The sequence below is a fragment of the Balearica regulorum genome, chromosome 14 (genome assembly GCF_011004875.1).
Source record: "Balearica regulorum gibbericeps isolate bBalReg1 chromosome 14, bBalReg1.pri, whole genome shotgun sequence".
NCBI classification, from domain to species: domain Eukaryota; kingdom Metazoa; phylum Chordata; class Aves; order Gruiformes; family Gruidae; genus Balearica; species Balearica regulorum.
The window spans coordinates 16359228-16373679 of record NC_046197.1 but is presented as its reverse complement, the minus strand read 5'-3'; the positions used below and the strand labels follow the sequence as shown (position 1 = coordinate 16373679).

Here is a 14452-nt window from a genome sequence, read left to right as displayed (position 1 = left end):
GCTACTCAGGAAGGAAGGCAGCAGCCAGTTTTGGGGTCATTCCTGGGGGCAGAGGGGACGTGAGAGAGGGAAGAATCTGGTAACACAGGCTCAGCGTTACGGTTTTCAGCCTGCAGACTGTGCCTCTCAAGCCACAGGCGAGGTGGGGAGGTCCTCACCCAAGTACCTCTGGGGTCACAGCCCCGGAGCAGCACAGCTCCACTGCTTCCCAGGCTGGTGGTCAGCGCTGCTCTTCCTTTCACCGTGAAAAAGGACTGTGAGCTATACAATTAAGAGAAGAAATGTTGCTTATTTCATTGCTTTTTAATTGTGCATTTGGATTTTTTTAATTGCATTAAAAGCTTTAATATAAATAAGTTTTAAAGTGTACCAAGTATTTTTTTATTATTTTGCCCTGACAAGGATGCTGTGAGGCATTTCGAGGTCCAGGGCTCCCCGCTGGGGCTGGCGGCACATCAGCCATCAGGACAGCAGCTGAAGAATAACACGCTCCTACGTGTGAAGATGCTACAAAATGGGATTTTGCATCTTAAATGACACAGCTTTGATGTGTGCCTTTCCTCTCCCTTGAGTGCACACAGTTTTACACTCAGGAAAAAGCCAACATTTTCAACATTTGGTAGCAAAGGCCAAAGTCGTTGGGGTATCAGTGCCAGGTTTGACATCGCCACTTCTTTACGGTGGCTCTGCGTGGGATTCCTGCCAGCAGCACTAAGCTTGCTGTGTGAAGTGGCTGAAATTCAGGGTAGTAATGGCATATAGACTCGTGGCAGTGGTACAGCCATAGGGCATCCCCAGCTACAGCAGGCAAAACTTCCAAAATTAGGTATCAAATATATTTTAAAGCAAAACAGTTCAACAGACTGTGGGGTTCAAAGAACACAAAATTACCAGCTTAAACCAAATCAGGATGGAGCCACCCAATTTCACCCATATCCTGTAATGAAATCCGCAGGGATGAGCTCTTGGCACAGGGCCGTCAGGGCGAATCTGGAGCAAAGAGGAGCTAAAACCTGCAATGAGCAAAGCCCAGAACAAAACCCAGTAAAAGAGGATGGGCATTTTGTCACTGAGGAGAAGGAATGTGTTTGTTACTCCCTGCTCTTCTGTTTTCATCGCATTTTGCTTTGCCACTTAACAAGCACTAAAGAGTTTATACATGTATATATGGGATTATATATGAGTATATATGTGTATATATATGTATATATATGTGTGTGTGTATATATATATGAAACCCCTTCTTCCTTATAACCACCACCATGGGGCTGAAGAGGAGGGGGGCTGTTCCCAGGGAGAAAGGGGTTTGGAAATGTCCACTGATCTGATGGCATGGGAGGGATGGAGAATGGGTGCTTCCAACTTCAAATCCCCTTGTTAATTCAAAAAAGTGAGGTTTGGGGGGATTTCTTGCTAAATCCCAAGTCCCTGCTTCAAGAAAATACAGCCTCTGTGTGTGTGTGTGTGTGTGTGTGTAAAAGCAGAGAAGCCTGGCTTTTATCAAAGGCCTTCATGTGTCTTTGTGTCACTATAACCAAGAGGAGCCAAACCAGGGGGGTGATTGTGCCGCTGCTCCTCCAGATACTCCAGCCCTCATGTGTCTGATCATCTCCAGCACGGCTGCCTGCCCCCGGCACCGGGGCACGACCAAGCGCTCGGGGATGCTGCGAGGCACCGATGCACTCTGACCTTATGTCTGTGTGAAGAAACAGTTTAAAGACTGTGAATCTTTTCACTCGGAAAATGAAACGGAGTTCCTTTGTCTGGCTCAAGTCACATTAAAGCATCCCTCAAGGAACTAAAATACAGTGCTTTTATCCTTAAAGTCAAAGTGGTCTGCATAGAGTCCCAAGTCGGAGTTGAACAGCCCCTCTTGGGGAATTTAACTGTATCTTTGGAATTAAAATAAGACTTTTATACAGTCCTGCTCTACCAAATGGATAGATCAAAAAAATTAAAAAAAGAAAATGCAGCAGAAAAGCACATGTAACTTGTGGCCAGGGTCAGGCCATCTCTGCCTTCGCACCACACTCCAGCATGGGGTCGACACGCACCCAGGACGAGGGCAGGGGCAGACCTTCACGCAGCAGTCACCCCAATAACAAGGATGACCCCTGATTCAACCCTCCAGGACTGAGCTGGAAAAGCTGTGAGTTAGGAAGCAAAGCATAGGAAAAAAATTTAAAGAAGCAAACGAACGCAAGAAGTCCCTGTGTCCATGGCACGGACGACCACCATCACCCACATCAACCAGCACACAGCCCACTACCAACAGCACGTTTCCCGTCTAATCCCCCTCCAGTAAATAACTATCTGTCTTCAGACAAGCTAACACCAGCTGCCAGTAGCCACAAAGCCAGGCTTTCTCTTAAAAAATGGGACATACATTCCTTACGGTTCCCTATCAGGACCCATTTTTGCAGTCAGCCATGCCCTCAGGTCCCCTGGGATGGTGCTTTAAGTCTCTTGACAAGGACTCTGCGCAACACGGTTGAACATATTTAAGTGTTTGCACAATAGGGACCCAGAAGCATCATTATTTGGTAGCAGTTACTGCCAAAGCTTCCCAAAATATGAAGCACATCATATCAATACCAACTGTTCTCATCTTCCAGACAGATCTGCTGGGGGAAAAAAAAAGAAAAAGAAAAATCTGTTCAACATCTCGTCCAAGCTCTTCAGTCTCTCTTAGCATTGAAACAGCACAAACCTGCTTGATCCTCCTGCAACAAGCGTGCCGCGCATTGGAGCAGCGCGAACGGGGACTGCTCAGAGACAGCACAAAATGGGGAGAAAACCCAGACAAACTAGAGACAGAAACATTTCCAGATGTACTGTACTGATAGACCTCATCTCTACTAGCATTTTTTTTTAGAAGTCTGACCACAAGCATACAGATGGTTGGGAACACCATCGAACCTATTTAATTTTTCTTTGTAAATACTTCCCTCCCCATGTCATACTTGCTGGGAAGCTGCCCAAGAGCCTGGGGCATGAGGGGTAAAATTTTTATGTGGTGCACAGAGCTTGAGTTTAAGAGGTCCATCCAGGGGCTGCTGGCCTCCACATGCTGCTTGTACAGCCAACGACCACGGTTGTGCTACAAAGAACCAAAAGCAAAGGGAGAAACGTGGGATTTCTTGCAAGTGTGTAGGAAACTTCACATGTGGGCTGGAGCCAAGCCCACCACTGGAGCTGTCTTGACATAAATGGTCCCGGTCACCTTGCACCAAAGGGGCCCTTCTGATGACCGAAGTCCCATGCCGTTGGGGGTCGGTGGCTCCTGCCATGGGGTCACTTGGGGGGGGGGGGTAAAAAGCTATTTGTGTTACGCAGCCGTCCCCAGGTAAAGACTGGCTTTTCCTGGCCTTCAAGTCTTGCCATGATTGCAATCATTTTGAAAAACTAAACCATAAAGGGCAGCCGCCGTTCAGCAGAAGCCAAGTTCCTTTAATGTCTTCAATTAATAATTACATAAATAGACCAAATTTTAAAGTGTGCCAGAAACATGAACAACAGCTTGAAATACAACCAGCGCAGCCGCAAATACCTGCCCCGGCCAAGATTCAGTATGGCCTGCAAGATGACTGTGAGGTCTTTCACAAATACCTTCCCAACTCCAATTTGTAGAAAAAGGTGGACTTCTGGCACCAAATTAGCATTTAACCCAGTGACAGTCTCTCTGGAGGCCCCTCGGTGAGGCCCTGGCTGCACTCGATTCATCCTGCACATGCAGTTTTTTTCTCCTTCTTGCCCCACTAGGTCACATTAAAAAAAGCCAGCGAGCCCACACTGGGTGGGCAGGGGGACATTCAGGACCCGCCGTCCCCTGCATTTCCAGCGGCTCTTTGCCTCGCTCGTACAAAAGGCTGTGAGCTCGACCCATCTGCCGCAGGGATGAAACCCAAGAAGCACATTGTATTTGCACAGGCTGCCAAATCCGAGTGTCCAGGAGTCTCCTGGCACCAGCGTATCTTCTGCCACATGATAAAACAAAGACTGATGGTGATAAACGAGTAACAGGTGGAAGTCTAATTAGGTCACCAAACCATGTGAGTGCAACCTGCAAGGCTGCATTAACACAAATGCTTGCGCCCACCATGCCCGTGCTCGCGGTGGAAAGCCGCAGCCTGCAGAGACAATCGCCTCCCCCCCCGGGCTGGACGCTGGGTACGAGTGGTGGGATTACCATGGGGTCATAGCTGGAAAATGACAAGAATTGTTGCCTCTTGGGTCCGATTTAGACAAGCAGAAAGAAATCCAGCCTTTTTACTGTCTAGTTTATCATGGTAGGACAGGTGCAATTAAAAAAAGATCGGCAACTGAATCTGTCTCCTCGTGCTACTTCTCCTTGCAGTGTGCCACCACGAGGACCTGTCACTCAAGAGACTGGTGTACCTTGTGCACGCGCATGGTGAGGTCAGTTCAACCGTCGGTTCCTGCACATCCAGCTCTGACGCCAGCCAGGTACAGTCACCGTGTCTCTGCCACCCCACCCAGCACCCTAAGGGACCCAGGACACCGCTGCAGCAATGCTGTCTCCGGACTCCTCACAACCTCGTGTGGACAAACCTGTAGCCAAATCTTCCACACTGGCTGCTTTTAAAATAGCTTTTTGGTGATTTCCTACAGCCATGAAGAATGAAGGAGCAGGAGTACTTGGTCACACGGGTACAGGAGAACTGCCACTCCCTTGACACATCTGGGGACAAACCTGCTGGTGTCACACTGCCTTCCCATGGAGCAAGGTCCGGGTTCTCTGCATATCAACATGATAAGTTAAATAATTTCACTGCTGATCTAGATAGTCAATTGCTGCAATAAAGGTAAACTCTGGTCCACGCTCAGGATTGAGACTGGGATGCACCAAGCTCAGCAGCTACTAAAGACTCTGACAAAAGTAGGATTTTCGTGCTGTAAAATTCCCACTCACTCAGGTGACTGCAGCTTCAGCAATAGAGTATCGCAGCTTTGGCAAAAGGAAATCTTGCCTCTTTCCTCCCCACCACCTGGCTTAACAGAACAGCTCACTCAAGCCAACTTCCCAAGAAGTTCTGTTATACAAATGTTTAATGATCTAAACACATTTTTTCCCCAAACTCTTTGGAGGTGTGACCCACTCGTGTTCTTTGCCTTCCCTGACTCCAAGCAGTTCCTAGAAGTTATTCACCGTATTTACAGGTTTCCCCCTTTAACCTCTTTGCATCTTCCCAGTGAAGTGACACATATTTTGAGAAAATTGACTAAAGTTTCTCTGCTTTTATGTCTGAAATAACACCTGGAGCCTCAAGTATGATCCCAGCTGGCATGATTGATGCTTGGCTTGTGTTTTGGGTTGGTAATGGAGGGGCAAGAGAGAAGCACAGCGACCCACGCTTGTGGCTGGTATTTGGCTTCACTCCCTGGTCTTTATAAGCCAGGCCAGCCCCGCTTCAGTGAGCAACCGTTGCAACGTAATTACTTGGTTAAAATCCTATCAAGACTCTCAGCTGCAGTCAGCTATGGGTCTTACTCTCCAATTCACATTCCTCCCTCCTGTGAAAATATGATGGTCGAAGGATGAACAAATTTGGCAATGTGAAGGCGTGCTACATAGGCGATGATGTTCAGAGGAACACATTCCTTTAGGAAACTCTATTTAACAAGAATTGAAAGGGACTCTCTTGCCCAGAAGTCTGTAAAATAACCCCAAAAGATACTGATAGTTTAATTAACTTGGGGATTAATTCCAGCCTTTATTGGAGTGACAGGAGCGATGGAGATATATTTAGATTCTTTAAAGTGCACTACACCTACTGCCCCTGCAACCCTAGAAAGCAGAACAACTGACCATGGCTTAGAGCAATAAAACAGGAGCATGCACACAGCACCAGGGTAAGAGCAACGTTTCTGGTTTCTGAATGGCAAAACAGGAGATATGTCAGGTTTATGGATAGTCCGGGACTTCTCACGTTGGTGGGGCAGATGGGGCTGTTTGTCCAGCCTTTGCCTGGGCTGGCGCTCCCTGAAAGAGGCCAGAGGGACAGTTATTTACCGAGATCTGTTGGGGAATGAAGCAACATCCACCCGGTGCAGCGAGAGCAGAGGCGTAACAGTCTTACAGCCCTTCTGCTCCGGTTTGATTTTCACTGCTGTTACCTACACGCTCTCAGCCACGCGTGCAGGTGATCATGCTCACTATGCAGCATGTATTTGTGCAATGCAACTCATGAAACATCAGCCTGGGGCTTCTTGGTGGCAGAGAAATAAGGCAGCTCTTGCTTCAGGAATACATCAGCGGTAGCTGACTGCCCAAAAATAATTTCTGTGCTAAAACCTGCTTCTATCAGCACTACATGAATGATAAGATCAACATAAAGCACGCTGGGTTTGAAACACATTCCCATCCTGTTACATATAGGACGGACAGGAGATGACAGCACTACTGGCTCAATGAGACGGCATGGAGACACAGTAGGTACCACGCCAAGCGCAGTCTATTTTCAATAATCAGTTCTGCAAAGCCAACTCATTGCTCACGTGGGTGACACTCATCCATCATTCGAACAAGAAAGAGAAAGAAACCAACTGGAAGCTGATGGGAAACTCCCAGGTGAGTCAGTTCACGAGCATTGAACCAACCTGCTTCAGAGCCTCCTCTCTGGAAAGGCAGCGCTGAAGGGGCTGGCAGCAAAAAATATCTGTGCCTAGACAAATGACTTCGTACGTCGAGACAAAGATAAAGTTACACAGAGCCTCTCGCAGAGGATATGGTCATCAGGTTTATTTTTGTAGTCTTCGTTACACTCAAAATAACTCTGGCAGACTTAGAAAAAATAAATTTTCAAAGCCTTCTCTCATTGATGTCACCAGTTAATTAATTTTTGCTGAAGTCGTCTAAAGATGAATGCTGCTGGGAAAAGGCTGGTTCCTGGTATACTGCTCTGGGCCTCCATGTTCAAACGCCGGAGCTGCACCAAACGCCACCAGGATAAATACTGCCACAGTCTCACTGGGAGATGGCTCCGGCCCATTATCCTGCGCCAGTGGTTTTGAGGCCAGACTGCCTTTTAGCTCATGCCTCTGACTCCGTGTCAGAGGTGCTGCCAGCTCTGGGAATAACACTGGTACTGCGCTATTTCCTGCCTCGGAAAGTCCTGGCCACATCCAGCATTTAATGTCACCTCGGTAGGACATTAAATGTCACTGCTGGCTGACACAGCAGCTGATCTGGTAGGGTGTTGTTTGGATGGGTGTTGAGCAGAAGACGTGCCTTCCCTTGGATGCCAGCGTGCTGGGGAGCTCGGTTTGAGAGCGGTCCCCAAATTCCGAGACTCAAACCTCCCTTTTGCTGCTGCTTCCTCCACCACCCATGAGCTCCTCAACAGGGGTGCAGAGCAGTGCCAAAAGTGGCTTTGTGATGGAGGAAAGCAAGCCAGCATGAGCAGAAACCCCCTGACACTGCCGTGACATACCTGGCTGCTGCCGCAGTGCCAGCAACCCTCTCCGGACACACAGCAACCCACAGGGCCACGAGATAAATGATTCTTCTACTTTCAAGAGGAACTTTGGGCTCCTTCCCCCTTGCTGGCTGGCACCCTGCAGCACACAACACGTGCACGGCCCGGAGGAGATGCCAAACCAAGCAAAACTCCCTCTCCTTCATTTATTTCCATCTATTGCAACCACTCAGAAAACAACCCATAGGTTTCCATCAGTGGAGAGCCCTGAAGCCACAAAACAACTCCTCTAAGCAGAGCTTTAAGGGTCCCAAGGATGAGATGGGGACCCACCACTCTGCAGCGGCTGCTTTCCAGGACCATCTAGTAAGAAGATGGAGGGTACCCATGCCCATCCCAGCTAGCTCCCGGGAGAAGGCGGTTGGCGGCTCCCGCACATGTGGTGTGCAGACACGGCTCCAGATGTCCTCGGGGCCTTCCACAAATATCCAAAAGGGACTGGGGAATGGTCGCCAGGAAGGAGCTGATGGAAGGTAGCCAACAGTAATTTCTATGCTCAAAGAGCGTTTTTCCAAAAGCTGCTAAGATCTGTGATCAGATTGTATTTTTGAAGGGGCAAGATTTGAAAACACGTTAAACAGAAAGTAAGTGCCTGCATTTAAATGGCACCATTTGTCAAAACTCCTTCCCAGCCAGTTGTTCTTCGTTATTTAGGTGCTTTAAGGCTTGGCTTCTGGATCATTTTTTAAAATCCCGGCACAGGTTTTTCCATGCAGGAGAGAAATCTGATTATGTTTTTAAGTCTAGTGTAAAAAAATCCTGTTTAGCCTAATACTGTAATTATAAAGTCCTAGCCTCCTGTGGGCTAGTCAGACCAAGAAGGTAAACCCTGCTGAAGCCAAGTGACTGGCAGGGTATGGGAAACCGAGGCAAGGAGGATTTAGGAAACATTTTAAATCTTGAAGATGTTGTAAAGCTCTTTGTCTCATTCAACATCATAGAAATCACAGAAAAATACTGAGCTTTAATGATTTCAGTAGGCAGAACAGAGTCTCTTGAGGTGACAGTAAGGAATACTTCAGACTTTTAAGCTCAGTAGATCCAAGGCAACTCAGAAAAGCAGAGATCACCACTATTTAAAAAAGAAATACTTGCTTTCATTCAATATTTCTCCCTATCTATTTAACTACCCTGAAGGACTCATGACTCAGAAACCCGGCACTACAGACCCAGATACTGAAGATGTAAAAAGAGAGCAGTAACAGAGAGCTGCTATCACACGAGTGTGAAACAAAGAGCGGGCGGTAAGAGCTCAGCGCATCCCATTTGGCCTGCTGGAAAACATCTGCCCTTTGTCAGGACTACAAAGCAAGCAGAACCCTCTCCTTGATCTCCAGCAATTAGGGAAATTCTGTTGTGCTAATTACCTGGGGAGACAAGGCGGGAGAAGGCAGATAGCGAGTGACACTTGAAGAGAACATTTACACCAGTAAAAATTAGGCAGATCTTTCAAGTCGCTGGGAACCACAAAAAGTACCGCGCCAAACTTTTCCAGCAAGCTGGAGAAAGCGGATCCGTGTGTATAAAGTTAGGGTAAAAATTAAAAAAAAACAAAAATAATTAAAAAATTATGTAAATAATAATAAGCACAGCAAGAGAGCCTCTGGAGTCTGCAGAGGTAGGGAGGGTTTTAAATGATCGGCTTCCCCAAGTACACATGGTTTGAATTGCCGAGAAATGGAGCAATCCGCCATCCTGCAGGCTGGAGTACCGCTCCGCTCTTCCTGCTGCCAAGCCATTATTGGGAAATATTTGTCACATATTAACTGGAACATCAGATTACTACACTGAACATTTAACACTGTTTTGTAATATATACATACGTTCAAAAGCACATGACACCATCTCAGCGTGAATTCAAGATGAAGACAGGGATATGCATCATCCAGCAGCCAGGAAATTTGGAGTTACGGCTCCGCAGCGCAAAGCCTGCAGAGGTACTGTTAAATAAAAAGGCACATGGAAACACAACGCATACATTGAAATATGCGGTGCAAGAGCAGCTGAAAGAGCTGGAGATTTGCACACTCTCAGTCTGCCATACAGCAAGGACTAGCTGCCAGGCAGGGCATTTTCTGCAGACGGGGGCTTGGTTTAAGCCTTATTTTTACTGGATTTAAGAGGAGACGCTCGCTCCCAGGCTCTAGCACGGTACATCCAGCACCTCAAGCTGTTGAGGGACCTTCTCACAGACCCCAAAGACTTTTGGCATGGCAAATACCACATTTAACAAGAGCCTTTTGCACTTCAGGTTTCAAAAGACCGTACTTAGAAATACAAGGGGGAAAAATAAAAAAGACTCCTTATAAAAAAATATGAAAAAGGCAGTCAGAGGCCACACAACTGCAAACAAAGTGTCTGCAAGCATGAAGCTTTAGCCTTGCAAACATGAAGCTTTGGTCTTGCTTTCAACCCACCTCCAAGCGCTCACCAGCTGAAGGCTGTCCTAAATGCCATCCAAACAAGTGTTCCTGCACCTGCTGGATTTTATCTCGGAGCAAAGGCTGTGTGAGGATCCCACCAGCGAAAGAGCCTGAACAGACGGGGACGAGGGGCCTCTCTGCAAAATATTACAGGCCTGGCTCAGGGAACGACAATAATAAAAATATTGAACTGCTGTTTCACAGCCAGCCAACATATGGGGGACAGCCTGTCCTGGGCCTGCCCAGCACCAGCAGCACACAACCGCTGCGGCTCCCTCCCAAATAGCTGGGGGGGGGGGGGGGGCTGAAAGGCTGTGCTCCTCACCGGAGCGGGGTCACCAACCCACCCCACCAAGGCATTTTGGACCCCGACCCACACCTCGCCCCGCTGCCCCAAACCCCCCCAAGGATGCTCTCCTTTCCCTCAGGCACAGAAATGCCCAAACCCACAAAGGAGCCAAAGCGACACAAAGTTGTCGTCATCGTCATTCCCCCCCTCCACTTTGGCTGAATAAATAAAGCAAAACAACTCAACCCAAAGCAGCACACCCATGCTGAGAGCAACTACCGAGACACCTTTTTGCAGCACGCCCAGCGTCAGAACCAGGGTAGTAATTTTTAAAGTTTTTTTGGGGAAAAAAAATAATAAATTATTATTTTTCTTGACAATTGGGATGCCTTCGTGGCCCTGGCGAGACGGCCGGGCCCCCTCTGCTGGCCACTGGCCCCCGTGGCTCCGGCCGGCAGCTCCGCAGCTCCCCACAGCCCTGCCTTCCCCAAAACACTCTGAGGGTCCCATTCTAGAAATCACAAGCTGCTTTCTAACAACCCAGTTGAGCTCTATACCAAATAGGTGACTTACTGCAGAGCACAAAGCACAAAATGGGTCGGTTTGGGGGTTTTTTGGGGGGTATTGCTGGGGGTGTGTGTGCGTGTTTTGTTTTGTTTGGGCTTTCTTGTTTGTTTGTTTTACAAGCACTGATGTAGGGCTTTGCTGTAGTCAAAATAACTTGAGCCTTATTTAACTTTTAAATGGATCATAGTCATCTTGTCCCAAACTGCTTTTAATGCATAGCAAATCGCTTTTATCAAAGTGATCCCAAAAAACCCGCACACCCTCCAAACTTCCAACAAACCCCCGAATTGACTCAATTCAAGGAAAAACAGGTCTGGTTTAATACAGGGCGAGCTCTGAGCATCCTGTTTACTCCCACCGCTGCCCGCAGGTCCCCCCTTCCCAAAGGGGCATCGAGGGAGGGACCGCGCCAGCATGAGGACACAGACAGGACCACCATCCGCAGCTTGCTGTAAATCCAGTGGTAAGAAGGAAGATTTCTTAAGCTCAGTGGGGTTTCTGGAGGAGGAAAACCCCCCAGCCCAGGCGTTTAGGATACCCACCAGCTTCCAGTCACCCTTGGGAAGCAGGAGTGGGGCTGCAGTCGGGGCTGCCAACGCCGGCCGTGCTCCCCACCTTCCCCTGCTCGTGGGCAGGGCTGGCAGGATCTCCCCACCTCCCCGTCCCCTCCACAGGGGAAATTTCTTTTCCCCAAGGGCTGCTGCTTTGGTGCGCGGAGGTGAATTGAGGCTTAGCTCTCAGTTTGTAACCTGGCGTAACTCTGCAGCCAGTTCTGGTGAGGTCCACAAGCTCTCGGGATATTTCCAGACCAAGCTCTTTACAGACCGGAAGGCAATTCATCTTTCTTCAGGAGAAAGAGAAGAAAAAAAAAAGAAACACATGTAAAGATTCCTTTGATTTGCTCAAGAATAGCTGAAAGGCTTCACGACAGCTCAGCAGCGCATCCTCACCTTAGCACAGCGCCCGGCTCCCCGGGGGTGGTAGCCAGGAGCAGCCCCTGATGCCACAACATTTCCTCCCCACCAGGAAATCACTTCTCCTTCCTTCAGCTCACAAATTACTTTGACATTCGTTACTAATGACTGCAACGAGTATTTTGGCAGCACGTGGGAAAACCTTCCCCCTCCTCTCTTCCCCCATCTCTCAAATGCAAGCAACCAACAAACCCAGTGACCCAGAACCAAATTGGGACTTTCCTGGCCACAAAGGAGCCTCTTCAATCCCAATTGCTTTCTGCAGAGCAAAGGAAAAGCCTCTTGACCACTTAAGCACACCAGTAGTGCCCCGGTTGCACAGACCGGAGCAAGATGCAGCCCGCAGAGCCCCGTGAGGCTGACGGACTTGCTTGGGTCTGCACTTCAGCAGGGAGAAAACTGATTTGACCACCGGTGTCCAAAGAGCTGAAAATAAGCACGATTTGTGTCTCAGCTGGCAGGGTTTGGTTACAAGGCAGCAAGGCATACAGGATGCCCACAGGAGCCTTCCACTAGAAAATTAGCGAGTACGACCGCAGCAGTCCATTTAAGAGCATCGTTACTGAAATGTTTCCAAGGTTATTACACATAATCTTACAGGAAAAAAGTCCATCTTTTTTGTCACGTGAGTCTGGACTAATGCTGTGTGTTCTGGCAGGATTCATATCCAGGATGGCAGGAAAAATTGAGACTGCCCATTTGCCTATTGTGTGTCTATATGTAGCATTTAAGGTTTGTTTTTTGTTTTTTTTTTTAAAAACCAGAATTGAACTCTCTTTGTACCATCCCTATGTGCTCTCCCCCATCAAAGTACTGCACATCTTTCACCCATCTTTCGTTACTTCTGTGAAAAGAAAAAAATGAAAAGGCTCGAAGTGCCTCAGCCCGAAGTTATTCATGCCGTTCAGTATGACAGCAGAGCACTTAACAGAGCATTTCTATAAATGAGATTCCTTTACAAACTAATCTAAGCTGTTTATTGTTTCCAAGGAGCATGCACTTCCACAGCAGAACAGGAAGTTTTGACAGTTTAAGAAGTTCATTAAACTCTGGGAGGAAATTTAAACAATCAGTGACAGCTTTCATACAGCAAGGCAGCGCTGGAGAAGTCGCTACCCTCCTAAAAGGCAGAGAGACTGCAGCTTTTAATTATCACACTTGCATTAAGCCCCAGTGATTTTGTTACTACTTCTAAATTGTTTTGGCCCAACACCCAGGGCTCACAACCGAGGAAAGCTATTTGCTCTTTTATTCTTATAGCCAAACTCCGCTTTTGTCCAAACCTCAAACTCCTTTATCTGTAAACAGGCCAAAGCAAGGCAATGGAAGAAGTTAACAGTCTCAAGCACAAGAGAGTGCTTCAGCTTGGAAAAAACCCGCTTCTTAGCGCATTTTCCTTGATATGGAGGAATATATAAAATAGGAGAGGAAGAGCTCGGTGGCGTCGGTCCAGTGAGCAGGCGGCTCCCGAGCAGTCTGGCGTTGGCCGTACCGGTACGTTTGCACCTACCTGGGGGGCACGTGCAGTCTGACGGAGCCTCTCTCGCCGTCCGCAGCTTTGCTAGTCCTTCACCCAGTTTCTGTTTGGAGGAGGAATAAAAATAGCTATTTAGAGAACACATTATATGTACATGCGGACTGCGCGTACATGCCAACAGCCGAACCATCCAGCATGCTTCCTTCCAGTGAGAGGTAATAGTTTCACCCTGTTGTGTTCTTTGGATAATACTCCATGGTAGAGTAGCACTTAAAATATTAAATTAAAAAAAATTAAATTAAGCCCTCGCACGGGGCAGGCAGAGACTCCTTCTGCGCGTCGCAACGGCCACTTGTGCCAAGCACCGTGGGCTGGATTCACTCTGAGCAGCTATCACAAGTCCCACGTTCAGAGGTCAGCAGCGTCTCGGCGTGTTTGGTGGCAGGACGAGCGTGGGGGGAGACAGTCCCTCTGCTCCGCCACGGCCGGCCCCGACAGCGAGGCAAACGCTCCAGGGAAAGCCCCGCTGCAACCCACCGCAAAGCTGCTTCCAAACACCATGGAGGTTACATAGCAGGGTGATGTTTGCACAACAGATGTGACCTGATTTGGCTGGTTTTGTACTTAAAATTCACGCTATGATGTCAAATGTTACAGGTTTCTTTAGGAGAGGGATGAGGAGATGAATTACAGTGGGACGGCACTGCCAGCGAGACCGGGGTGCTCACCCACCCCCAGGTCCCCCCAAAGCCCAGTGTTTCCATCTCCAAGGTGAAAAACTCATCAGTGGGACAACTAGAACACGTAAAAATTCACAAAACTAACGCAGAGTCTACGTGGCATATTGCAGACAGATGGGAGCGCGCTCTGCCTGCTCTCCAAGCCAACCAAAATGTTCGTGCCTGCATTTAGGACACTGCCAAGCCCAAGTTAATGAGCCCTGATGACAGGTAAGTTGTATTGGCTCAAGCAGAGCGCTTCATGGCTGGGGCAGCCCGGCGAGGGTGGGAACATCGCATCTTCACCCACAATCCCTCTCAGTCCTCCAGGAATGCCCCGTCTCACCTCAAGTATTTAGCAAGAGAGAAACGAATAATCTATCTGATAACCGGAGTCCCCACATTTCAAAGAGAGAAAATTCCAAGTGCTTATTGAATCCAGGGTGTTCAGACTGGAATTTTACACAGCTGATGGCCCAGTCTATGTTCAAATATTTGAACGCT

The 14452-nt window shown here is 48.1% G+C and overlaps 1 protein-coding gene across 1 annotated transcript in view; it reads right to left on the bottom strand.

Annotated features, from left to right (window-relative positions):
• COL23A1 (collagen type XXIII alpha 1 chain) overlaps positions 1-14452 on the bottom strand; it is a 194590-nt gene that overhangs the window by 176741 nt on the left and 3397 nt on the right. Inside the window, exon 2 of the mRNA XM_075766536.1 lies at positions 13263-13332. Within this exon, the coding sequence (XP_075622651.1) occupies positions 13263-13332 (70 nt within the window). The remainder of the gene's footprint in view (positions 1-13262; positions 13333-14452) is intronic.